The sequence below is a fragment of the Caenorhabditis elegans genome, chromosome V (assembly GCF_000002985.6).
Source record: "Caenorhabditis elegans chromosome V".
Classification (NCBI taxonomy): Eukaryota; Metazoa; Nematoda; class Chromadorea; order Rhabditida; family Rhabditidae; genus Caenorhabditis; species Caenorhabditis elegans.
Genome location: NC_003283.11, coordinates 7,438,227 through 7,461,155, shown reverse-complemented (window position 1 = coordinate 7,461,155; position 22,929 = coordinate 7,438,227). Strand labels below are relative to the sequence as shown.

General features: G+C 36.1%; 9 protein-coding genes, 1 non-coding gene and 1 pseudogene across 12 annotated transcripts; 3 read left to right on the top strand and 8 right to left on the bottom strand.

Annotated features, from left to right (window-relative positions):
* Window positions 1-157: 157 nt before the first annotated feature.
* On the top strand, window positions 158-1,552 carry srh-92 (Serpentine Receptor, class H; the record flags this gene model as incomplete). Its single annotated transcript, NM_072517.2, has 3 exons — window positions 158-372; window positions 598-1,370; window positions 1,413-1,552. The coding sequence occupies 3 exons, from the start codon at window positions 158-160 to the stop codon at window positions 1,469-1,471; spliced, it is 1,047 nt and encodes a 348-aa protein (NP_504918.1). The 3' UTR covers window positions 1,472-1,552.
* A 272-nt stretch (window positions 1,553-1,824) lies between these two features.
* On the bottom strand, window positions 1,825-1,845 carry 21ur-14194. Its single transcript, NR_069022.1, has one exon.
* Window positions 1,846-2,005: 160 nt separating this feature from the next.
* Window positions 2,006-2,904, top strand: srh-93 (annotated as a pseudogene). The gene is given in 3 exon segments: window positions 2,006-2,636; window positions 2,639-2,800; window positions 2,851-2,904. Coding segments are annotated over 3 exon segments (847 nt in total).
* A 654-nt stretch (window positions 2,905-3,558) lies between these two features.
* On the bottom strand, window positions 3,559-5,340 carry F25E5.2 (uncharacterized protein). Its single transcript, NM_001383340.2, has 7 exons — window positions 5,098-5,340; window positions 4,977-5,053; window positions 4,566-4,708; window positions 4,273-4,413; window positions 4,090-4,227; window positions 3,876-4,033; window positions 3,559-3,833 (listed from the first exon to the last, which is right to left on the bottom strand). Exons 1-7 carry the CDS (start codon window positions 5,327-5,329, stop codon window positions 3,706-3,708), a joined length of 1,017 nt encoding a protein of 338 aa, NP_001370464.1. The 5' UTR covers window positions 5,330-5,340; the 3' UTR covers window positions 3,559-3,705.
* A 1,479-nt stretch (window positions 5,341-6,819) lies between these two features.
* try-8 (Peptidase S1 domain-containing protein) lies at window positions 6,820-8,244 on the top strand. The gene is made up of 3 exons (NM_072515.3): window positions 6,820-6,961; window positions 7,052-7,510; window positions 7,588-8,244. Exons 1-3 carry the CDS (start codon window positions 6,838-6,840, stop codon window positions 8,208-8,210), a joined length of 1,206 nt encoding a protein of 401 aa, NP_504916.1. The 5' UTR covers window positions 6,820-6,837; the 3' UTR covers window positions 8,211-8,244.
* try-11 (Peptidase S1 domain-containing protein) lies at window positions 8,205-9,435 on the bottom strand (the record flags this gene model as incomplete). Its single annotated transcript, NM_072514.3, has 2 exons — window positions 8,205-8,685; window positions 8,731-9,435. 2 exons carry the CDS (start codon window positions 9,433-9,435, stop codon window positions 8,257-8,259), a joined length of 1,134 nt encoding a protein of 377 aa, NP_504915.1. The 3' UTR covers window positions 8,205-8,256.
* Window positions 9,436-9,975: 540 nt separating this feature from the next.
* Window positions 9,976-11,803, bottom strand: try-12 (Peptidase S1 domain-containing protein). The gene is made up of 3 exons (NM_001392547.1): window positions 11,644-11,803; window positions 10,971-11,569; window positions 9,976-10,921 (listed from the first exon to the last, which is right to left on the bottom strand). The coding sequence occupies exons 1-3, from the start codon at window positions 11,744-11,746 to the stop codon at window positions 10,346-10,348; spliced, it is 1,278 nt and encodes a 425-aa protein (NP_001379698.1). The 5' UTR covers window positions 11,747-11,803; the 3' UTR covers window positions 9,976-10,345.
* A 377-nt stretch (window positions 11,804-12,180) lies between these two features.
* On the bottom strand, window positions 12,181-13,883 carry F25E5.5 (F-box domain-containing protein). Its single transcript, NM_001383338.2, has 6 exons — window positions 13,542-13,883; window positions 13,105-13,344; window positions 12,858-13,055; window positions 12,680-12,814; window positions 12,503-12,633; window positions 12,181-12,458 (listed from the first exon to the last, which is right to left on the bottom strand). Exons 1-6 carry the CDS (start codon window positions 13,878-13,880, stop codon window positions 12,272-12,274), a joined length of 1,230 nt encoding a protein of 409 aa, NP_001370466.1. The 5' UTR covers window positions 13,881-13,883; the 3' UTR covers window positions 12,181-12,271.
* A 439-nt stretch (window positions 13,884-14,322) lies between these two features.
* nhr-141 (Nuclear Hormone Receptor family) lies at window positions 14,323-16,495 on the bottom strand. The gene is made up of 5 exons (NM_001028674.4): window positions 16,029-16,495; window positions 15,330-15,899; window positions 14,976-15,277; window positions 14,821-14,927; window positions 14,323-14,703 (listed from the first exon to the last, which is right to left on the bottom strand). Exons 1-5 carry the CDS (start codon window positions 16,089-16,091, stop codon window positions 14,444-14,446), a joined length of 1,302 nt encoding a protein of 433 aa, NP_001023845.2. The 5' UTR covers window positions 16,092-16,495; the 3' UTR covers window positions 14,323-14,443.
* Window positions 16,496-19,633: 3,138 nt separating this feature from the next.
* try-13 (Peptidase S1 domain-containing protein) lies at window positions 19,634-21,049 on the bottom strand. Its single transcript, NM_182435.2, has 3 exons — window positions 20,934-21,049; window positions 20,143-20,759; window positions 19,634-20,092 (listed from the first exon to the last, which is right to left on the bottom strand). Exons 1-3 carry the CDS (start codon window positions 21,034-21,036, stop codon window positions 19,673-19,675), a joined length of 1,140 nt encoding a protein of 379 aa, NP_872235.1. The 5' UTR covers window positions 21,037-21,049; the 3' UTR covers window positions 19,634-19,672.
* A 108-nt stretch (window positions 21,050-21,157) lies between these two features.
* F25E5.16 (BTB domain-containing protein) lies at window positions 21,158-22,871 on the bottom strand. 2 transcript variants are annotated; one of them, NM_001373053.3, is made up of 5 exons: window positions 22,695-22,870; window positions 22,134-22,509; window positions 21,873-22,087; window positions 21,598-21,758; window positions 21,158-21,553 (listed from the first exon to the last, which is right to left on the bottom strand). In NM_001373053.3, the coding sequence occupies exons 1-3, from the start codon at window positions 22,832-22,834 to the stop codon at window positions 21,923-21,925; spliced, it is 681 nt and encodes a 226-aa protein (NP_001359877.1). In that variant the 5' UTR covers window positions 22,835-22,870; the 3' UTR covers window positions 21,158-21,553; window positions 21,598-21,758; window positions 21,873-21,922. The 2 variants fall into 2 exon arrangements, with proteins under 2 accessions (NP_001359877.1, NP_001256085.1); NM_001269156.3 differs by having other exon boundaries at window positions 21,224-21,553; window positions 21,940-22,087; window positions 22,695-22,871.
* Window positions 22,872-22,929: the final 58 nt, after the last annotated feature.

Here is a 22,929-nt window from a genome sequence, read left to right as displayed (position 1 = left end):
TTTTCAGAAACATACATTTTTTAGAATATACTTCCAATAACATTTCTTTGTGCTTTGAACCGAAATTTCATCATTTACATTCTTTCTTCCGTCTGCCAAGTTTTCTGTTAGAAAAGTGTATAACTATTTGTTAAGAATCGAAAAAATTCAAAAAACTATGGCACATTCTGTGTCAGAATATTATTCGACAAACTATTCCCAATGTGTGTCTGATGACAGTTTTTTGAGTTCCTGGAAAGGATTAGTAGTCGTGTGTTTTTCGATTCAGTTAGTGTCCATTCCGTGTCATTTTCTAACATTCTATCTTATTTTCACAAAAACTCCATCTTCTATGAAATTTATCAAGTTTCCATTATTGTTGTCACATTTTTGGTAAGCGTTTTTGATTTTTCGTAGAATTTCTGAGCGATTTCTGTAGCCAACTGTATTATTCTCATTTGTGCACTACTCCCATGCCCAAAAATTTTACTGGTTATTTTTGCTCTCGAAAAAAAGATTTTTTGTATTCAACTCAAATAAAAACGACACTTTGAAAAACCATATAAAATAAAATTAAATTTTACATCTAAATTTCAATCATCAAAAAAATTATTTTAGGAGTATGATGCTTGATTTCTGGTTTGGAATCCTATCGACACCATATATTTTCTTCCCAAATCTAGTCCTTTTCGGGTGCGGAGTGTTGAACTTTTTTCGATTTCCGATTTTAATATCATTTATACTCGGCATAAACACTCTTATTTTTATGAATCTATCACTTATCTATCTTTATGAAAGTCGGAGTAGTCTAATTGTAAAAAATAAGTTTAAAATAACTAGCTCGATGACACGGGCGCTGTATTATTCATTAAACTACATGTCATATTTTCCCACTCTATATTTTATTTCTAAAATACCAATGGATCAGGAGAGTGCAAAACTGGATGTTCTCAAATCAATGCCGTGCCCTACTCAAGAATTTTTCACGCAAGAAGTTTATGTGTTGATTTCGGACCCATTTTTAGCTATGCTCATCGATATAGCTGTAAATTCCACATATATGATTATAACCTCATTTCAAATAGTTTTTCACGGATGCTGCTCGCTGTACTATTTGTACATTGAACCTTCATATGCTGCATCGACACGTACACGAAGTCTTCAGCGGTCTTTCTTTATAGGAATAACTGCGCAGACTTGTGTTCCGTTTATTGTTATTGTTACAACCTACATTATTATTATTTTGACATTTTTATTTGGAAACCTTTCGCAAGGCCTTTTCAATGTTTGTATTTCCATTATTGGATCTCATGGATTCGTGGGAAGTATAGTGATTATTTTGATACACGGGAACTATCGAAAAGCCGTTTGGCAGAGTTTGACGAAGCAAGGTGAGCCTAACTTCACTTTTTAGAGGTAAATGATTATTGCAGAAGTTCGTTCCGACATCGCAAATTGCAAGGTTCCTAACACAGTCAACAGAGTGCTCTGAAATCAGTTCGAGTTTTTTTCGGTTAACTTTTCATATTGATTATTCATTTTCAGAAAATAAAATTTTATTAAAGATTTATAATTATGCGTTGCTTATTTAATAAAAACAATTATGAGGAAAACTATTACTAATTTTTATTCCTTTTAAAATCGCTTTTTAGTATGTTTCAAACTAAGGAATTTGCGAACATACATTTTAAAAAAATTACAAAAATAAAAGGCCGCTGAAAAAAAGAGCACAACAGACCAACTAATTTACATTTACTGTTTTGAACAAAACAAAATATTTGAAACAAAACGATAGAAGGCGACCACCTCGATAGATGGCGACACCCAACTCTTGACAATGAACATTGCACATGAAATAACAGCCAAGCAATTTAAAAGAACAAATTGCTATTTAAAAATATAGTGAAACTGAGTTAGTGCATGATTATTAGACTTCTGATTATTAGACCATATATGTATTAGACTTCTTCGATTTTTAGAATTTTAAAAGAACACAACAAATCAAAAAAAAAACTAAATTATCAATATGTATTTCAAACATAGTTTTAGGAGTATGATGTTTGATTTTTGGATTGGAATCCTATCGACACCGTATATTTTCTTCCCAAATCTTGCATTATTCGGGTGCGGAGTGTTGAACTTCTTTGGATTTCCGATTTTAATATCATTTATACTCGCCTTGAACACTCTCATTTTCATGAGTCTATCACTGATCTATCTTTAAAGTCGGAGTAGTCTCATTGTAAAAAATAAGTTTAAAATAACAAGTTCCTTGACACGGGCGCTGTATTATTCATTAAACTACATGGCATATTTCCCCACTCTTTATTTTATTTCTAAAATTCCATTGGATCAGGAGAGTGCAAAACTGGAACTTCTCAAATCCATGCCGTGCCCTACTCAAAAATTTTTCACGCAAGACGTTTAAGTGTTGATTTCGGACCCATTTTTCGCAGTACTCATCCACATGGTGATAGGTTCCACCTATATCATTATAATCACATCTCAAATAGTTTTCCACTGAGGCTGTTCGCTTTATTATTTGTACATAGAACTTTCCAATGCAATACCAAGAAGTACTCGCAGTCTTCAGCGGTCATTCTTTATAGGGATAACTGCGCAGACTTGTGTTCCGCTTGTTAATATAGTGGCAACTATATTATTATTATCATTTTGAAATGTTTATTCGGAAACTTTTCTCAAGGCATTTTTAATGTTTGTATTTCGATAATTGGATCTCATGGATGTGTGGAAAGTATAGTGATTATTTTGATACATGGAAACTATCGAAAAACCGTTTGGCGTTGTTTAAAAAAACAAGGTGGGTTAAACTTGGCTTTCAAGGGTATTATATTTGAATGATCATTGCAGAAGTTCATACCACCATTCCAAATAAGAAGGTTTCTAACACAGTCAGCAGAGTAGCCTGAAATCGTGTGAAGGATTTTTTAGTTAATGTTTCGAACTGAATTTTTTTTCCAGAAAAAAAATTATTGATTTTTTTATTTTAAAAACGTTCTCAAATATACTTTCAACTAAAGAATTAGCGAAGATACTCATTAATGAAGTCAGAAAAATACCACGATTTCATTTTCGTTTAGGATGTAATAGAAGCCCAGTAGAGCCCCGACGATTTTATGATGCTGATATCTGTTGCGAAATTTATCTTCTTTTCTTTTCTTTTAATTTTTATCGAAAGTGCCTTCTTTTTAATTTTGTTATCTGAAGCTTGATCACATGTATTTTAACAAAATTTTCCAAGTCAGAACTTGTCTAACGAAACATTGTATAATAAAGGATAAAAAGCAAAATTACAGTTTAAAAAATTAGGAAAAATTGCAGTCCAATAATATAGTTAAATTAAGATACTGAACAAGATACGCTTCATTTGGCTAAAAAATTTAACAAGTCTTTATTTAAATTTTAAAAAGTTATTCTCTATTTGCTTTTTTCCCAATAACTTTGCGGATAAATTCAAGTTTAAGCTTTTCAAACCAATAAAAAATAAATATCCAATTTTCTGAAATTTTTACATTTTGGCGCAGGAACTCTAAAAGTATGTATATCTGAAACAAAAATCCCTATACAAATTATTTATTTGGCACTACTTTGTTAATTTAATAATTTAAATCGAAGAGATCAGATTTCAAAAAGTAACATTCACGAATTAGACAGTTAACAACCGTGACAGCAGAGTTGAAGATTTTCAAACAATAATCTTAGAAATTACAAAGAGTATCCAAAAAGTATATAGTCATGTTCGTATAAATTTCTAAACAATCTAAACAGATCCTCGTTATTCCGAATATTATCTTTCACAACCTGCTCCTCAGGAGTTAATTCCAACGGGATCTCTGAAAGTTAGAAGATATTGATTTTTGATTTTCCGAACTCACTATTTATCTCATTGGTAATAACACTTCGAACATCTGCCTCAACGCCTTGTTCTCCTAGAATTTTATCCAAATCGGTTAGAAATTTGGCAAGATCTTCCTTGCTTCCTCCAAACTTCAGAAATTGAATCTTATTTAAGTCGCGGTTGAAATGACAATTCCTTAAAGGGAAAACATTTATAAATCAAATATCTAAGCATCTAAAGCAATAAATTACCAGGTTTGTGGGCTGAAATGATGTGTCACATATGTTCTATAATTTCCCTCCAACCCTTCTGCAAGTGGCGAATGCTCTCTCAGCAATTTTTTCATAAAGCAATCTACGTTGTCCTGACAGTTATAGCATGCTTTTTGTCTTAAAATATTTTATGAACTTGAAACACTTGACACTAACACTTACTTTATGCATATTTCAACAAAAGATCGGGAAAACCGTTCAAGAGGGTGTTGAATGATTGCCACATGGCAAACTTTGTCAGTGACGTATTTTGTCCATTTATCCCATGTAGTCATTCGGAATGAATCTTCTTTTGAGCACAAACTGAAGTTGGTATTTTACATTCTCAACCCTCATTCTCATTCAGAATTAAGTCTAGTTTGATAAACTATGATTACAAAATTCTTACAAAAACATTTTGAATTAAAAAGTTCTGAATTGCAATGAACACAATCTTTATAATTTTAAAATCTTACCCATTCTCTACCAAATCCTGTGAAATTGTCTTGTTCGCCGCTGTGAATAGCGAAGGATTGTGCAAATAACAACAAATGGCTGCATTCAATTCCGGGAAATTCCCCTTGATTTCACAAATGGCAAGATTGTGTTTGGGTATGAACTGAAAAGTTATCCACTCTAACGTTGCAAATAAAATAGAGTTTCAAAAATAAACTTTGGATTGGTTTTCTAAATAGTTTCTGATGGTTTTTGTCAACTGACAATTATAAACTAGAGCTAATTGGAAGTTTTGCAAAAAATTTAAAAAAAAGTTAGGTAATCAAATTTTAATTGATGAGTTAATTGATGATTCGCTGTTTAAAAAAATTATCACGAAAATAATGCAATACTTTTTAGTTTTATACGATGCATTTACTATAGTAACTCACGTTATCAGTTCTATATCCATCAGCAAATGGTTGTAGCGTTTCTTTTAAGTCATGAACGCCTTCAATTCGTATTTTTTCTAAAAATCAAAAACGTTGTAAGCGGTTCATACTAAAAACTTACCCTGATTCTCTATTTCCTCAACGTTTTTATGAAACTGTTCTACTTTTGAGGAACTTTTCCATTGAACATGTGCCATCCATAATAGGCAAGATGCCACGATAATTGGAACAATAAAATATACAATTTTTGATGATTGAGAATTTGATGGCTCCCGTGCCGCAGACATTCTTTTGTATTGGGATGGTAGTTCGCCGACGGTGGAGTTTGAAGGTTCATCTGGCTGTTTTTCCATGTCTGTTTGCTGTAATTATTTTTTAGCTTACGGATTATGTTATCTAAAACTTCATCGCATTCATTTGAACGTAATTTTGCAAATCGGTACTTTTCTATCGGAATTTTGTTTAATACAGATGAACATCAGAAATTATACAAATGAAAAAGAAATTTATAATACAGAAATATAGTGAAGCTAGGTTACTGGAAAATTTCTAAAACAATTTCACATGTGCTTTGAAAACTCTTTAAATTCAACAATGTTGGTTTTTCTGCAAAAAAAACTTTCTTTAACTATTAGCTAGAAATTAACATTTGCTAATTTTTTTAAGCTTTCAGTTTTCTTTAAAAAATTTTTGAAATTTGGAAACGGCCCAAATTGCCCTCAAGAATTTTCGTTTATGCATTAGAAAAAATTCCTAATAGTTTGGAAATATACTATTCGTCGAATTTTAGTAAAAATAACCTCATGAAACATATATAAAAACAACCTCAAATTGAGAAAAATTAGATGAATTCATAAATAAAACAAATCAACCAAAGTCGAGTGTATTCTATTACGCGATGTGTCGAGGCAGCCGTTTCAAGTTTTTGTCCGTTGCATTGTCTAATTCTCTCCAGTGCAAATACAAAAAATTGGCCAGCAATTGAGATAAAACCCGATGATGTGATGAAGAAACACAGGATATTTATGTTGACGATATTGGCAGGATAAAATTCTAACTGGAAAATAAAAACTTTAAAATGGCGCTTGGCACTTTTCAACTAACAAAAATAATTTCAAAACTACTTTTAGGTTTTTAAGTTACTTGAATTTTTTACAAATGTTGATACTTTAAATGAATATATTCGATCTAGGCTTAACAAATTAACATCTTTTCATAAATCCTTAAAGTCAACTCCAAATCTTTCCATATTCTTGCTGTTCATCTTTGCTGAGAAACAAGATTGAACTTTCTTTTTACGTTGCATTTGGCAATTGAGAGACCGGCAAAACAGGAAAGCGAAAGCTTAACAGCCGAAAAACTGTTGGTAGATGATCAATCTAAAAAAATATCCCGGAGTTGATATAAGTTAATTACAAACGATAATTTCGCTCACAATCAGTCTAGTGGGAACTGTAAGATTCTTCCTAGAATTTTGGTCTGCGCTGGACCGCTACATATTTATTAGGAAGAACTTCTTTTGAAACATTACAATTGTTTCGACTAATTTGATAGTAGAGTTTTATGAAAATTGACAACTTTGATACCACGAGATATGTTTTGAAAAAATAATTTCTGACGCTAATTCACATCAATACCACAAAAATTGAATCCCGCAATTCTGTTTATATGCGAAAATTGTGATTATTTTTTCAATAAACTGTTGAGGTGTTCAAAAACCAGAAACATTTTCTTTCCAATAATCACAATTCCTCCCACAATTCCCACAGGCATAAATCGAATTAAACAATAAACCAACGCCGGTTAAAATGTCCCACTTTTCGTCAGTTTCCATCTGTTGGAGGAGCACAAGCCCCCAAAAATGGTTTCTTGTTTATTTTCACTTGTAGCATTTATTATATTGGCTTCATCTTCTGTGGATGCGTTTAAACTCAGCGAGGAAGAAAATGCTGCCCTTCAAAAAACTTGTGGAACAAAAATGAGAGGTAAGTCGTGAAGTTAGCGATATAATTACTTGGATGCGGCTGTCATCAGAAACATAATCTAAAAAAAGCTTCGATCAATCAAATTTCTAGAAGCCGATAGTTACACCCGAAAAGTGCTGAATGGCACAATTGCTAATGCTGGAGAAACTCCATGGACTGTCGCTCTTTACATTCCTGACCACCTCGATCATTCCGTTTATACAACCGGCACCCTTGTCTCAAATCGTCACATTATTTCATATGATAGACTCTTCCTCACCAACACAACTGATGGCATCAAGCTGAGACATAACTTGAAGGCTGTTATTGAGAAGGATATGGAATGCGAAGGAAACGATTATTTACTTCCGTCTGACCTTGTTCGCAGTGTTGCAGTATTCTTGGATCTGTTGAGTGTTGAACGACAATCTGGACATGAACAATTGGATGTTAAAAGTGTCAGAATTCTCAATGGATGTGTGAAGTCATTCCAGTTCAATAGAGTTGCAGTGATTGAATTGAAGAAACCTGTGCATAAAGGACAAAATGCTCGGCCAATTTGTTTCGGATGTCAGTTTTTATTCATTATCAAACGACTAAAATAGTTTTTTTAAAACTTGATTTAATATCGAACCATTTCATTTCAGCTGATTTTCGTATTTACACCGGATACAAGTTCTTTGGCTACGGTGACAATCGTGGAGCCGTAAAAGACGCAACTCTTCGTCATACAAAGATCAAGGAGGTTCCATGCAAGCACCCATCAGAAGATCTTTTCTGTGTGACTGCCGAAAACCCACTTTGTAATGGAGACTTTGGAGGTGCCGCCGTGAGTAAGTTCCATGGATCAGTTCGGGCTTACGGTGTCTATGTGGATGGCCCATATGAGTGTAACAAGGCAAATAGGAGAACCGTTTATACATTTGCTAACATGACAAAACTAGCCGAGTCCCTCTGTGATGTAACTGGTATCTGCGCTCCATACCTTCCAAGTCAACAAACTACCGTGACGACTACAATTACTCCAGTTACATCCATCGATCATACCAATACTACTCCAAACCCTGGATCATTCACTACAGGATCAGGTACTGTAACGGGTTCAGATGGAACTTGCCCCGGAAACCCATGCAACGGATTATGCGTCGAAGAAGATGATGATGATATTCATATCCACATTAGACTTGGAAAATATAAGAAGACTAGAAATGATAAGGATATTGAGATTATTCGTCGTGGACCTAAATCTTTTGGAACAAAATCTATTTGAAAATGATAACGATTTAATAACATATTGAACATTTTTGATTGTCAAATTATTTCTTTGCCAACTTTTCCACTACATCCTTCTCCAAACGGATATGGATATGGATGTCTTTTTCGGCTTCAGTGGAGCAGCTGAGCTTTATCTTCTCGAAAGTTTCAGCGACAATTGCCTCGATAGATGCATCGGTGGTGACTGGTTGTTCAGTTCCTTCAGTTCCCTGACTCTCGCCTGAACCCTCTTCACCAGAAATGTAGTATCCGTCTGTGGAAGTAGATGGCTCTGCTGTTGTCTCCTCTAGCTGGTCCACACAGATTCCAGTTTGCCTGCAGAGTTTTTCAGTGTAGGCGCTTAGGTCAATAAACTCCGCTTGTGATTGAGTCTCAGGTTCCAAATCGCAATCAGTGTTACCTTCTGCGTAGATACCCAAAACAACGTTCCGTCCATCAATGGTTGCAACGGCGCCAGCTCCAAAGTCTCCCTGAAAAACAAAATAATTTTAATAAATTAAACACACTAAACTAACAGCACACAATCTTCTATTTCCTTTCAACGGTCTTCCACAAAACACTGAATTGCCTGCATGCTCCCGCTCGCACGCTTCTTTAGCATACCGTGTAGACGTCAATGCAGTCTCATTTGGTCCCAATCCGAAAACTGTAAACTCTTGAATATCGGAATGACTTATTGGCTTTGGTAGACACGCTGCTCCATGAGCTTTGTCGAACCACATGTCGTATTCAAGTTCGATGATCATAGGCTTGTAGGTGTCAAGTTCGTCGCATCCATCAATCGTGTAAATTCTCTGCACGTGCTTATAAGCTTTATCCATTTGTTTAGCAACAAAGTCTACTTGAAACCAGTCGTTGATCTGGTGAGGCAGCAGTAGATCACTTTTATCGCACTTTGATTCTTGTGCAATAACTGTTTCGTTGAGAATGCTCATTTTCAAGGTGTCCACATTCAATTGAATAAGATTGAACAACAGAATATGACGTGGCGAAATTACGGTAGAAGACAGTATTCCATAGATATTCACTGAACCGGCCCATGGAGATTCAATGGATCTCTCTCCATCCAAAGTCTTCATCTGATACCTTGTGTTACGTCCACATGTTGCTTGAAGCTGCTTGTTTTCCGTAGAGTTTAGGCGAGCATGTTCTTTGATGTAAGGGGCATAACAGGAAACAATTGGAAGCAGGGAGAAAAGTAGAGCCCAACGAACAGACATGGTTTTATACAGAATGAAGCTTCGGGTGACTTATAAAGAAGTTTTCAAGATAATTTATACAACAAATGCATCAGCATATATGTAAAGTGTGAGATTTTGATTTTGAAATTCCAGCTTCCCGATAAGAAAAAATGATGAGAACTTAAGTGCGACAACCAAAAACTACCTCTTGTCAATCTCAAATTGGTATTCAAGAAATGCATTGTTTTCGGAAAATGGGGAAATCTCGGTAAAATGCTTACAGAAGATTATTATCATTGCAACGGATCGAAAATTATTTACCACTTGAAATAGTAAGTTATACCGATCGTTGAGATGAAGGAAAATATTCGACAACGGAGCCAGACTGAGAGGTTTGCGTGATATCAACCGAACTGGTTGTGTAGATTGATTATGAAGCATATATTTTTGGTAAGTTTTATTAAACTTTCCAACTAATAATGAGCCCGTTTTCAAGAAATATAAATTTGACTATGATAAACCGGGACGACCTTCTGAGTTCTTATATTCACCGTGAGACCACTTTTTTGCTAAATGTAATGTTCAGAGCCTTTATTGAAGCATCAATTCATGTTAATATAAATATTAATCTCATCAACACTTCCTCGGTTTCCTCTTGTGACAACACCTCCTCCAATATTCTGATCACGTGTTTCTTCACTAGTGCAATTGTGAATGACCACTCTCATTGGCTCGAATGTCTCAGCGTGGATAACTTCTCCATTTTCACCAATTCTAATTGCAGGCACAGTGGTAGTGGGATCCGGGTATTGTGTTGTGAAGTCCACTGGTGAAGGGCTCGTGAATTCTTCCTCTGGTGACCCAGTGGAAGACATTCCTGGACCACTTTCTCCAGTTGGTCGGACTGAAGATTCGGTGATTTCATCTTCTGGTTCCACTTCCGTGAACATTACTTCAGTTGTTCTGGCAGACTCATATGTGGACACGGGATTTTCCGTGATGATTTCTTCTGGAGTTGTTCCCTCGGACTCGGCAGTAATAATTGGGTCAAATGTAAACTCTGGTTTTTCTGTGAAAAATTCTTGCTCAAGGGTTCCCTCGGGCACGTCTGTAACAAGTGGAAAAGCTGTAGATGCTGATTCTTCAGTGAAAAACTCGTTTTCAGGCGTTCCCTCTGGTCTGTGGTAGAAATTGAGTGATCTGTAGACGCTGGTCCTTCTGTGAAAAACTCTTGCTCAGTGGTTCCCTCGGGTACGTCAGTTTTGGAAGATGGTGGTGTGTCAGTTGATTCTCCTGGAATAAGCTCACTTGGAGACAGCGTAGTTGACTCCTCTGGTGATGGTGGTGATGGAGTACAAATTCCCGTGACTTCGCAGATTTCCTCGCGATAATATCCGATATTCAGGAATTTGAAGGCTTCCAAGGTTTCTGGCTTTGCTTTGCAATTCTTATTTCCTTGTGCGAAGAAGCCAAGCATTGTGAAGCGATTATCAATTCTTGAAACGGCACTTCCGCCAAAGTCTCCCTGAAATAGAAATCTTAAAAATCGATCATAAATTTTGCCAAAATCTTACCGAGCACAATCCTTGATTTTGTTTCACCGCGTGAGCACAGGAGAAGGGAGCTGTTGCAGTGCAATTAGTTGGCGCAAAGGCTCCGCTGACTAGTCTTCCTTGTTGATTAAGTCCAAAAACTTCGAAATCAGAAGCATCAAAATGCTTTGGAGAATTCGAAATGCAAACTGGATATCCTTTTTTGTTGTGCAAAGCGCTTTCTTTCAATTCAAACATCAAAAGGGTCGCAGGCGGCGGAGATGATTGACATCCATTGATAATGTATACACTTGCAATTGTATTTTTGAAATCTCTTTTGCTGTCGAAATTCTTGAAATGTTCGAAGTCGTAATCGAAATGATACATTTCATCTTGGGATAACTCAAAATGATTTCCATTGCAGGCACCATTAACTTCTTCCTGTCCCAATATTCTCCGTTTTCCATCAACCACTTTGATACTATTAAATGTCAAAACATGACGTGCCGAGATCAGAGTTCCAGGTCCAAGAAACACTCCATTTTTTGAAGTAGTATTCGCCTTGACATAAACTGATACCGCCCATGGGTGATCTCCAGGACGAGCCGTGTCTCCGTTGATGAATTCTCGTTGAGAGCCCTCTGAAGAAAATAAATAGTTCTCTAAAATTAGGCAGTTTTAATTACTATTGCAATTAACCTAACTCTTGACTTACTTATTCCACATTTTAACTGTAGTATTTCGTTATGCTTTTCGTCCAATTTTCCCGCACACACAGCCGTGAATAATATTGTTAGGACCAGAAGAGAAACCTTCATTTCTGTAGAGAAAATGAAGGAGAAAAGGTACAAACAGGAGAACTCTGGTGCTCCTATTGTTCCTACGGTTGTTTTATACTGATTCTTGCCCATCATTTCGCATAATTTTATTGAGATTTTCGAAGCGAATTTGTTCAATATTCCCGCATTGTTGAGTCACAGTTTAGGCGGATTTTTATTTGATTTTTTTGCAATTTTTGGAAATTATGTATTGTTACGGTGTAGGAAAATGGTATTAAGAAATTTTTTGATTCGGTGTCTTCGATGTACCTAATGACCCCGACCATTCGTTTCCATTCAACGGCTTTTGCAAATTTCTTCATCCTTTGTAATAATTTATTCTCAAAAGTAAATAAAAATAGAACGTTCTGAACCGAACTTTTTTGAAGAGACGGAGTCAGATGGCTGGAAATTCTAAAAAGGTGCAATGATTATGATGGTCACAATTTATTTGCTTCAATTTTTTTTTTCCAGAAACTTCTTACATTGTTAAAAATTTAGTTTTTTCTCCTCCTGGAAAAAAACCTATCGCGGGATTCCGTAATCTGTGTAGGTTACGCCTTCATATGTAGTCTTCTTGCCAGTTGCATAAATACACGTAGAATCATCAGAAATACTGAGCGTCAAGCTTTCATATGGATCAATACGGCTTGATATCTGGAAGCACTGACCACGACCACAAACTCTCTCAAAATCTCCACAGAAGCCACGTCTGGAATGAGAAAATACGCAAAAATATATTACCCAAAAACAAACGCTTCTTCCTCAAATGCCTCATCCCATGGCCGAGCTTCAATTCCCCTCAAAAGTTCAATTTGACTTCTTTCTCTGGTCGACCACAAAAACACTTGCCGGAAACCATCAATGCCTTTCCCGTTTATCCATCTCTTAAAATATTTAAGATTAGGTACTTGCTAAAATTCAAGATTTCACCTTCAAAAACTCATTGATACACCCATCCGTAATATAGATACAGTCAAAACTCATCGATTGTGCTTTCAGCCTGAGAAATTGTTCATCTGTGAAAGCAGCTCTGCAGTAAAAGTAGAACGATGAAACATTCATTACCTGAAAAATTGCATATTGTGCGAAAAAATGTTTGAATACTAACGTGAGGTAGCTCAAGCAAATCCGTTGGTATTGTAAAAACTTTTCTATCTTCCTCAAGTCTGATAAGTTTAAGGCTGTTCAGGTCTTCGGGTACTCTTCGAAGCCACCAACGATAGACATTAATGTCATCTGATCCAACACGAACGTTCTTACATAAAGGTAGTGACTCGATTTGACTAGTATCAGTTGGATACTTTGACTGAAATTTTCAGATAATTGTTTTTTCAATCAAATTATTTATTTTTCACCATTTCCACTCTGATTTCTTTGACTTCAAAACGACTTCTCTTCAACCAACTTTCAGCAAATCTAACAGCAGCTTCGTAATAATTACAAGAGTTGATTACGGTGCTGATTCTTGGCTTGCTATTCCGATAATAATGTACCCGCCGCATTTGAACATCTTCACCAAGTTGTGAAAAAATTAGGTTGTATGTTTTACAGGTAGCAAAATCAAAGGAAAACTGAAGACGAATCGTTACGTTGTCCTGAAAAATTAACCAAAATTTTTGAAAATTGAATTAAGAAAACAATAAAATAATTTGGTGAGCCCGAATATTTCTATTTCAAAAGTTGTGAGCATTTCAGATTTTGACAACGGGCTACTATGGGGCAAGTTGCGGGCAGGCAGCGGGCGAATGGCAGGCTAGAAGAGGAAGATGAAACTTATTATTCAAAAACTCACAAAGTCCTCCTTGCTGAGCTCATAATGCCATGTTTCATTGTCTTGAATATCAATGCAGTCCAATTTAAGAGCTGTCTTGTTCACTATTTCGTAATCCGATTTTGAGCAAATGGAAAGTTTACATCTCGACCATAAATCCAAATATTTTACAACTTCAATTTTACAGTCATCAGTAAGAACTGGCCATTTTTCAAATCCTCCAATAAATTCGCATAATTCATCGATCTCCTGTTTCTTTGATTTCTCTGGATTCTCTTTATTCTCCGAAACTTCTTGTTCGGCGTCGTCAAGAAGTTCTTCAAACACGTTTAAACCGGGAAATGATTCATTTTCGCTCATACTCTTAAAACAACAATTTGAATAATTTATAAAATAAATTTCGAAAAAACCAGAAAAAAAGTCATGAGAAGACAAAATAACCTTACATGAACAAAAAGTGAGTGATGTACGTACCGAGAAAAAAAGAGAGCGCAGAGAAAAAGGGCACTGGGTGTACTTTGCAGAACACAAATACTGTTTTTTTTAACTTTCAAAACCGTGATTTCTTCCTTTTTGCAATACGTTTTTAAAATGTTAAGACGAATACACCTATATAACCCAGAGAATGATAAACGTTACGTGGTTTTATGCCACATTTCGTAACAATTCTTGGTTGTTTCCTAACTCGTATAGCCGCTATTGAAATTTGTTAGAAATATATTATAGTTTTTTTTTTCAATAATACTCATAAAACTTAATGAATTGTGAACAAACTAACCAAGTCCCACGTGAAGTTGGTAAAATTGGGTAAAAAGTTCCTTTTTTCAAAATTATATTACTGAATTATTGAAATTCCACAACATTCATACATATCACAAAAAAAAACAAAAATGATTGAACAACTGGCTCCCTTTAACTGTGATTTAATAATTCATAATATCATCGACTAGAAGCATTCTGTCGTTCTGTGGAAATTTGGAAGCATAAGGGGCAATATGCAGCAGATGTAAGTCCTTTTGCATTCTCTGCTGTCGTTCCAGAATGTCAACCATGCTAATAAGTTCGGCAAATTGAGCTGGTCCATTGGTTCGACTTCGAATGCAATGGTCAAATAGAGCATCTGCATATTGCTCACGTTCCTTGGCAAGAATTTTTTGAGCATGGGTAGAAAGTTCGGGAACTGCTGAAAAGTTTAAAAGTAAAAGATTTTCCACAATGCCAAATTTTGTTACAGAAAAGTTGCTAATTTTTGGCTATAACTGTTAATTTTTTTAAATTAAAATATAAAAAAAAAATTTACCTGGATTACAGAGACAAATAGCTTTCAATAGAATGTATTCAATTTCCTGAATATTACATCTAATTAGTGGCGCCATCGACATCACTGTTTCAGCGTACACCATCCCTCTAAAATTTCCAAATTAGGTTTGGCATTTTTAGGCAAAGTAAATTTACTTATTCATAGGCGCCAAGCTGCCATCCGGGTGAATTATGGTGTCGAACTTTTTGGCGACTGTGAAGTACGAAATGTGCAGATTCATAAGCGCCAACGAAACATATCTCATCAAAATCAATCTATCTCTTGTGCCAAGTTGATGGAAGAACATGAAAGTTTTTGCGTACTCTATTGAAACCATTAAATCGTATAACAACCATGTCTTCTTGTCAGGGAAATACGGGCGTCCGGAAGGGTTGTTTCTGAATTCGGGGATTTTTGGCGGTGCTGGCTGGGTTTTCAGCGGCCATCCTGGCATTGGCTGTAATTTTACGAATCATATAATTTGGACAATCTGGAAATGAAACACTTACTCCAGACTTATCGGCTAAACAAATTTTGTTCTCTAATAGAAGAAACTCTTCAAGACAAGGAATAGTGCTCCAATGAGGATTGTACGCTGACAATCGGAATTTTCGCAGTTTTATCTCCAAATAGCTCAACGCGTCGACCAGCTTCTGCATTTTAGTTTCAATTGCATCGATGGAGTTTATCGTTTGCTTCTTTTCCATAGAATGCTCTGAATCTTTTTGACAATACTGATTTTTAAGTTTCTTCAAATGTTTGTAATTCTTGGCTGATTCTTCTTTTTCGTCGATTTGCATTGCATTTGGATTCATTCCTTTCAAAACACACTTTTCAAATCGGCAAGCTCGACATTTTACTGGAGCAATTCGTTTTGTTAAGTCAAAACAATCTCCAACCCCTTGGCATTGCATAGTCTTCTCAGAAATGCAGATTCTTCTGAAAAATGTTTTGCACCCATTGCAGGAAGGTACATCGTAATGGTAGCCAGTTGCCTTTTTGCCACAGACTGAACATTCTGTGGGTCGTGGGTGTCGTTGAAAAGTTGATTCTTTTGACATCTTACAATCAGATAGACGCTGAAATGAATGAAAGTCTGGTATTTTCAATTGGCAGTAAAGTTTGAATTAAAATTTTGAAAAACCTAAACATTTTTGGAGTGGTTTGTTTTTTTCGGTCATTTATCCATTTGATATGTCAAAGATTACCTGAGGCCAATTGAGGTCTAAAGATTCACCACTCGCAATATTCGAACAACTCGGCTGATCCATATTGAACTAATTGTAAGAATATTGAATAAAGGTCACAGAAAAGGTTCATACAAAAGAGACAAGGAAGTCCTATAAGAAACGTGAAGGAAGGACTACGTCACAACTAAGGCCACCCACAAGAAGTGAGATTCCAATCTATGCGGCAATCTTTGACCGGAGTGGTACAAGGTGAGGTGAAGTGCGTTCAAAGCTTTGACAAAACATCATTACTTATATATAAAAAAATATTGTGGGTCTGTCCATAGTTTGTAGTCTGTGACGTCACACTTTTCAGAGACAATGTGTTTCAGGCATTTGAAGTTATTATGGGTTGGGGTTAGTATGGGGATATGGTCGGGGTACTGTAGTAGTACTGTAGAGGTACTGTAGGGTTACTGTAGGATTACTGTAGTTTGGGAAAAATTGACTTTTCGTCTTTTGAAGGGATATTGGTTTTAGGTTAATGGTGGGATATGGTCGGGGTACTGTAGTAGTACTGTAGAGGTACTGTAGGGTTACTGTAGGATTACTGTAGTTTGGGAAAAATTGACTTTTCGTCTTTTGAAGGGATATTGGGTTTAGGTTAGTGGTGGGATATGGTCGGGGTACTGTAGTAGTACTGTAGAGGTAATGTAGGGTTACTGTAGGATTACTGTAGTTTGGGAAAAATTGACTTTTCGTCTTTTGAAGGGATATTGGTTTTAGGTTAATGGTGGGATATGGTCGGGGTACTGTAGTAGTACTGTAGAGGTACTGTAGGGTTACTGTAGGATTACTGTAGTTTGGGAAAAATTGACTTTTCGTCTTTTGAAGGGATATTGGTTTTAGGTTAATGGTGGGATATGGTCGGGGTACTGTAGTAGTACTGTAGAGGTACTGTAGGGTTACTGTAGGATTACTGTAGTTTGGGAAAAATTGACTTTTCGTCTTTTGAAGGGATATTGGTTTTAGGTTAATGGTGGGATATGGTCGGGGTACTGTAGTAGTACTGTAGAGGTAATGTAGGGTTACTGTAGGATTACTGTAGTTTGGGAAAAATTGACTTTTCGTCTTTTGAAGGGATATTGGTTTTAGGTTAGTGGTGGGATATGGTCGGGGTACTGTAGTAGTACTGTAGAGGTACTGTAGGGTTACTGTAGGATTACTGTAGTTTGGGAAAAATTGACTTTTCGTCTTTTGAAGGAATATTGGGTTTAGGTTAGTGGTGGGATATGGTCGGGGTACTGTAGTAGTACTGTAGAGGTAATGTAGGGTTACTGTAGGATTACTGTAGTTTGGGAAAAATTGACTTTTCGTCTTTTGAAGGGATATTGGTTTTAGGTTAGTGGTGGGATATGGTCGGGGTACTGTAGTAGTACTGTAGAAGTACTGTAGGGCTACTGTAGGATTACTGTAGTTTGGGAAAAATTGACTTTTCGTCTTTTGAAGGGATATTGGTTTTAGGTTAGTGGTGGGATATGGTCGGGGTACTGTAGTAGTACTGTAGAGGTACTGTAGGGTTACTGTAGGATTACTGTAGTTTTGGAAAAATTGACTTTTCGTCTTTTGAAGGGATATTGGTTTTAGGTTAATGGTGGGATATGGTCGGGGTACTGTAGTAGTACTGTAGAGGTACTGTAGGGTTACTGTAGGATTACTGTAGTTTGGGAAAAATTGACTTTTCGTCTTTTGAAGGGATATTGGTTTTAGGTTAGTGGTGGGATATGGTCGGGGTACTGTAGTAGTACTGTAGAGGTACTGTAGGGTTACTGTAGGATTACTGTAGTTTGGGAAAAATTGACTTTTCGTCTTTTGAAGGGATATTGGTTTTAGGTTAGTGGTGGGATATGGTCGGGGTACTGTAGTAGTACTGTAGAGGTACTGTAGGGTTACTGTAGGATTACTGTAGTTTGGGAAAAATTGACTTTTCGTCTGTTGAAAGGATATTAGAAAAATCGTATTGTTCTACAACCTTCAGTAAATTTTGAGAAAATGCTGGAATGTTCTAGAACCTTCTGGAAAGTTCAAGAGAATTCTGGAATGTTCTAGAACCTTCTGGAAATTTTGAGAAAATTCTGGAATGTTCTAGAACCTTCTAGAAATTCTCAGAAAATGCTGAAATGTTCTAGAACCTTCTGGAAAGTTTTGGAATATTCTGGAATATTCTAGAACCTTCAAGAAAATTCGAGAAAATTCTGGGATGTTCTAGAACTTTCTGGAAAAATCGGGAGAGTTCGAGACATTTCACGAAATTTCTGGAAAATTCTAGACTGTTCCAGAACATTCTGGAAAATTTGAGAGAATTACTGTAGAAGTAATGTAGGATTACTGTAGGATTACTGTAGTTTGGAAAAATTGATTTTTCACCTTTTGAAGGGATATTGGTTTGAGGTTAGTGGAAGGTTATGGTCGGGGTACTGTAATATTGCTGTAGGGATTCTCAAATTCAAGAAAAAGTGAGTTTTTGTCTTTTGACCTTCCTTGAAACTTTTACAACTTTCTAGAAAATTCATGAAAATTCTAGAGTAAAGCCTAGAAAAATCAGAAAACGTTCAGAAGTTCTAAAAAAATCTAGAAAATTTAGTAAGCTACTAGAACTTTGTTGAAGGTCCGCAAAACCCCAGAATAAAAAATCCAACTTTACAAAAGTCTTAGTACTTGACAATTTTTTAAAATAATTTAGCGTACGCCAGTCGGAGCACGCGCTGTGCGCGTGCGAACGGCTGGTTCTCAATAATCTAAAAGGTCTTTGAATTTTCAATTGAGATATTTCGTTGTTTTAAAAATAAATTTTGAATTTGTACTGAACAAACACGCTGGCGCTTTATTTTTAAAGGTTTGTAACAAGTTTAAATTATTCTCAATCTACGTCTAGACTTCCTAAAAAGCAAATGATGAAATTTTATAAAATAAAAAGAACAACACAAGTGTTTGAAATCTGCTTGATTTCAACAAACTTCCACGCATCTCCAATTTTGAAACGAAGCGGTCAGAGAAAAATGAAGAGACGTAGAGACATAGAGAAAATACATTGATGACATGGCAACAAATAGAGAGCACCTGCACTCTAAAGCGGGGGAGGTGATGCAGATCAGTTGTTTTATTTACAATCTATATTTTATTACTGTTTCAAGCGTTAATAGCAGAGTGTGAAAATATGTATTATCTAACAAGAAATTTCGAATACACAAAATTTTTGAGACTGTTGGTGTTTCAGGTTCAAGTTTTATTCGTGCAGGTAATATCTGGTTATTTCTTGTCATTCGATCAAAATACCCAAAAAAAATTGGAGAATCAGTCTTGGAATGGAATTATGAAGAGAGATATTAATAATAAAAAAAAACAACAAAAAAAACAAGAGCGTGTCTCTGAGAATTTCGCGGCTGAAGACTTTAGTTGGAAGAATTTTGAAAAAAATGACTGGAGTTTGTCTAAACATTACATTTTTTTGCTGCTAGCGCCCCTATGAAGCTTCAAAACTCTTATTGACATTGCATACCAGGAGAACAGTTTAAGTCTGATGATAACAGAAACAAAACGTATTAGATGCATGTTTCTGTCAGTTTTTAGAATTTATCTTCACAAAAAGTAAAACTTCATTCAGAGTCGATTTCAATGAAAATTTAGGTTTTCTTATTCCAATTAATATAAATGTTGACTGTCTTCTTAACACCTTCTCCATGATGCGCTGAACCGTTCAGTTTCATCGGGTCAATTCTCTCCGCTCTGATGGATTCCGCGGGGTCCGAACCATTAAGTCTCATAGGGTCGAAGTGTTCAGCGGTTAAAACTTCTCCGTCATAACCAACTGGTTCGTATGGAGTTGGTGGAAGTGCGGATGATGTGGGATCGATTCTCTCTGGATCTGGCACACATATTCCTGTTAGCTTGCAAATCGACTCTCGATGGTTAGCAATGTTTATGAATTTGAAGTCTGTGAGGTTCTGTGGATTCGCATTGCAGTTCATGTTCCCTGTTACATACACTCCAAGAACGGTATTTTGTCCGGAAACGTTGCTTATTGCACTACCTCCGGAGTCATACTGAAATTAATCAAATGTTTTATTAAATTTAACTCTATTTGGAATCTCACTGCGCACATTCGTTGTTTATTATCTACCGCTTCGGCACATGAAAAAGGTCCTTCAACTGAGCAATTAACTGGCTTGAACAATCCCGAATTCAAAACACCCTTAGCGTCTATACCAGACACAGAGAAATCACTTGATCTGTCAAATAATTGTGGATCGTTCGAAATGCATACTGGCCAAATTGAAGGGTTCAACTCCAGTGGCTTCTTAAGTTCTAAGATCAATACTTTTGCAGAATTCACGTCTGGGCACCCATTGATAACAATAACTCGGCGAACTAAATCTTGGAACTTGCGGGTCATATCAAACTTTGAGCGATCCATGATGATATCGAATCTGTCCGTGTATTCTTCTGGCAGAAAATAATGTTCCCCAAGGCAAGTTCCATTTGAAGTCATATTCTCCTTGTGTTGAAAACCAAAAACTCCATCGTACGAACGTACCAAGTTATAAGTGAGAATATGGTATGGAGAAATGACGGTACCAGGAAAAACCATCACCAACCGTTTTGGTTTCCCATCTTTTTGAACGTAATACTGAAATTGGGCCGCAACTGCCCATGGATTCTCAAACGCTTCCAGCGGTTTGCCATTGATGATTCTTCGTTGGAGGAAAGGGGCTATAATTAGAAAAGAAACTTTGGAAATATGTCCTGTTAAGGGCATATTGCCGAAGTTTCTTTTCTATTTAATTACATGTAAACTTAGTTTTGCATGAGAAAAAAAGGAGAGAAAAAAGGATAGAAAAAAGGAGAAGATATTTTAACTAAACGATTCCACCTATAAAAACTCACTTCTTCCACAATAACTTTGAAGAACTTGGTTCTCTTTCTCGCCGATGATTCGAGAACTAGAGAATCCCAGGAATAACAAGGAAATAAGAATTCCAATATTCATGCTCTGTGTAGTGACAAATATGCGGGGGCCCTTAGGCTTTTATACCATTCGCGAAGGATATTATTGCCCAATTTGCATAAAAATATGGACATTGGAGGATGGTGACGCATTGATAGTCGAATTTTTCCACGAATATTCTTGAGAAATAAATGAAACCAGCAAAATCAAAAAAAAAATCAAACATTCAAACAATAATTTGTGTATTTCACAGATCAAAAATCAATTATCACGAGCTGTTCACTAATCAGCACCCAGACGTTGATGGCATTGATATGTCATAGTCCTCATCGTCTTCCTCTTTTTCTGTTTGATTTTCCACTTTAATCTTCAGCTTCTCATCAAAGTTCTCTTTTCCACCTTTTGATTTACAATGGCACTGATTGTCCCAAGGCTCCGCGAATAGTTCACTGATCCCTTCCATCTCTGCATCAGTTGGTTGTTTCTCTCTAAATTTGTCCGGAGCCATGAAGCGAGGCCGTGCAGATGGTTGTGTCATAGTATTCGGATTGAATAGTTCCTGAACAATACTGCTTAAAAATGAATTTGAATTCCTATCCTCACCCTAACAGTATCCAAATCGTAAGACTCTGCCAGTTTTGTCTTGTTCTTGGTGCTCAACTTATTCTCATTCAAATCCTCCAAAATAACATTCTGACAAGTGGTCACTACTTCCAAATTGTTGAACCTTTTAGCAATTTGAAGAATGTCTTTAGCGTGATATGCTGTAAACAAAAACTTTTACATTTTTTGGAACGTGATTGGGACATCGAAGCGGGCGATGGCATACGAGTAGCTGGCGACAAGGAGTGAGTGAGAGTCTACTTTCCTATGCTTACCTGTATCTGTGTACATGCAGGCGCTCCACCGTTAATTTTACGCAAAAACTTCAAACAGAACCGTTACCTGAAAAATATTGTTTTGGATGATAAGTCAAGTCCATGTAGAGCTTGAAATCAATCGGCGTAATGTCTTCTAGAATATAAGGATCGGCCGTGTTCAATCTTCCTCTGGCCAGTTCTTTTTCGAAAAACTTGGAAGTGAATGCTAGCAGCTGAAAGATTGAGGCAATTAAAATAATTGGCTTAACTAAAACTTACTTCCATATTAACGTGAAACTTTGACTTTTCCACTAGAATCTCCAAATTTCGAATTCCCGGATATTCCTTTACAATGACAGCTTGATTCTTATTAGCTTTCTTCGGTACTTCCGATATCAAAACTTCGCAGACGATTCTTCCATTCCTCACGTAATTATTCTCACGTGATATTAAATCCTTCCATTTAATGAATGGGGGACATGACATACAATTTCTCTTCATTTCATAATGATGCTCAATATCCTGAATAGTTGTATTCCAGAATTTCACTTCGGTTCTTGCATCACAACTCCAACTTGGAATCGAGGAGTGGCAGTAAATGTCTACGATTAGGTAATCTTCATCGAAGAACTGTCCGCGGTAGAAATGGGTTGTCCTGAAAGATTGAAGGTTAAAACATTTTTTTTAATTTTCAGGAGTCTTCAAAATTATTTCTTAATCTTTATAAAAAAATTCGGGTTTTATAATATTAAAGTTTTATAATATTTCAATTTGTTCAAACTTCAAAAAACTTTGAAAATCAAGTTTGAAAAACTATTTGACCTAAATTTTCCAACTAACCAGTTGTACTTTTCTGCCTGGCACACGAACAGCTTGTCAGTGAAACCATCCAACTGATCAATTAAAAACCGCATAATTGTTGTTTTCTTAACGTTAGCTTCCCCAATTTTCGCGTTGTGCTTCTCCTTTTTGCGACCCATATTTTTTTCGTGAGTATAATTTTATTTATTGAGGAAACTGAAAACGTAGTTTGTGGAAAGAAAAGTCGGAAAGAGGAAGACACGTTAGTAAAGCA

Excerpts from the sequence above, each read along its gene's own strand:
- F25E5.16 (NM_001269156.3), bottom strand. The coding sequence starts at position 22,834 with ATGGGTCGCAAAAAGGAGAAGCACAACGCGAAAATTGGGGAAGCTAAC. Across the intron at positions 22,510-22,694 it reads CAGGCAGAAAAGTACAACTG|GACAACCCATTTCTACCGCG; the intron begins GTTAGTTGGAAA and ends TCAATCTTTCAG. Across the intron at positions 21,759-21,939 it reads TCCAAAACAATATTTTTCAG|CATATCACGCTAAAGACATT; the intron begins GTAACGGTTCTG and ends TTTTGTTTACAG.
- try-12 (NM_001392547.1), bottom strand. The coding sequence starts at position 11,746 with ATGAAGGTTTCTCTTCTGGTCCTAACAATATTATTCACGGCTGTGTGT. Across the intron at positions 11,570-11,643 it reads ACAGTTAAAATGTGGAATAA|AGGGCTCTCAACGAGAATTC; the intron begins GTAAGTCAAGAG and ends TATTTTCTTCAG. Across the intron at positions 10,922-10,970 it reads AAAATCAAGGATTGTGCTCG|GGAGACTTTGGCGGAAGTGC; the intron begins GTAAGATTTTGG and ends TTTCTATTTCAG.
- F25E5.5 (NM_001383338.2), bottom strand. The coding sequence starts at position 13,880 with ATGAGCGAAAATGAATCATTTCCCGGTTTAAACGTGTTTGAAGAACTT. Across the intron at positions 12,815-12,857 it reads ATTTGCTTGAGCTACCTCAC|GTAATGAATGTTTCATCGTT; the intron begins GTTAGTATTCAA and ends GCAATTTTTCAG. Across the intron at positions 12,459-12,502 it reads GAGGCATTTGAGGAAGAAGC|ACGTGGCTTCTGTGGAGATT; the intron begins GTTTGTTTTTGG and ends TTCTCATTCCAG.
- try-8 (NM_072515.3), top strand. The coding sequence starts at position 6,838 with ATGGTTTCTTGTTTATTTTCACTTGTAGCATTTATTATATTGGCTTCA. Across the intron at positions 6,962-7,051 it reads TTGTGGAACAAAAATGAGAG|AAGCCGATAGTTACACCCGA; the intron begins GTAAGTCGTGAA and ends TCAAATTTCTAG. Across the intron at positions 7,511-7,587 it reads TCGGCCAATTTGTTTCGGAT|CTGATTTTCGTATTTACACC; the intron begins GTCAGTTTTTAT and ends ATTTCATTTCAG.
- F25E5.2 (NM_001383340.2), bottom strand. The coding sequence starts at position 5,329 with ATGGAAAAACAGCCAGATGAACCTTCAAACTCCACCGTCGGCGAACTA. Across the intron at positions 4,414-4,565 it reads CAGGATTTGGTAGAGAATGG|TTTGTGCTCAAAAGAAGATT; the intron begins GTAAGATTTTAA and ends TACCAACTTCAG. Across the intron at positions 3,834-3,875 it reads TATTACCAATGAGATAAATA|AGATCCCGTTGGAATTAACT; the intron begins GTGAGTTCGGAA and ends TCTAACTTTCAG.
- try-13 (NM_182435.2), bottom strand. The coding sequence starts at position 21,036 with ATGAATATTGGAATTCTTATTTCCTTGTTATTCCTGGGATTCTCTAGT. Across the intron at positions 20,760-20,933 it reads TCAAAGTTATTGTGGAAGAA|CCCCTTTCCTCCAACGAAGA; the intron begins GTGAGTTTTTAT and ends TTCTAATTATAG. Across the intron at positions 20,093-20,142 it reads ATAAACAACGAATGTGCGCA|TATGACTCCGGAGGTAGTGC; the intron begins GTGAGATTCCAA and ends GATTAATTTCAG.
- nhr-141 (NM_001028674.4), bottom strand. The coding sequence starts at position 16,091 with ATGGATCAGCCGAGTTGTTCGAATATTGCGAGTGGTGAATCTTTAGAC. Across the intron at positions 15,900-16,028 it reads TAGACCTCAATTGGCCTCAG|CGTCTATCTGATTGTAAGAT; the intron begins GTAATCTTTGAC and ends CATTCATTTCAG. Across the intron at positions 14,928-14,975 it reads AGCTTGGCGCCTATGAATAA|AGGGATGGTGTACGCTGAAA; the intron begins GTAAATTTACTT and ends TGGAAATTTTAG.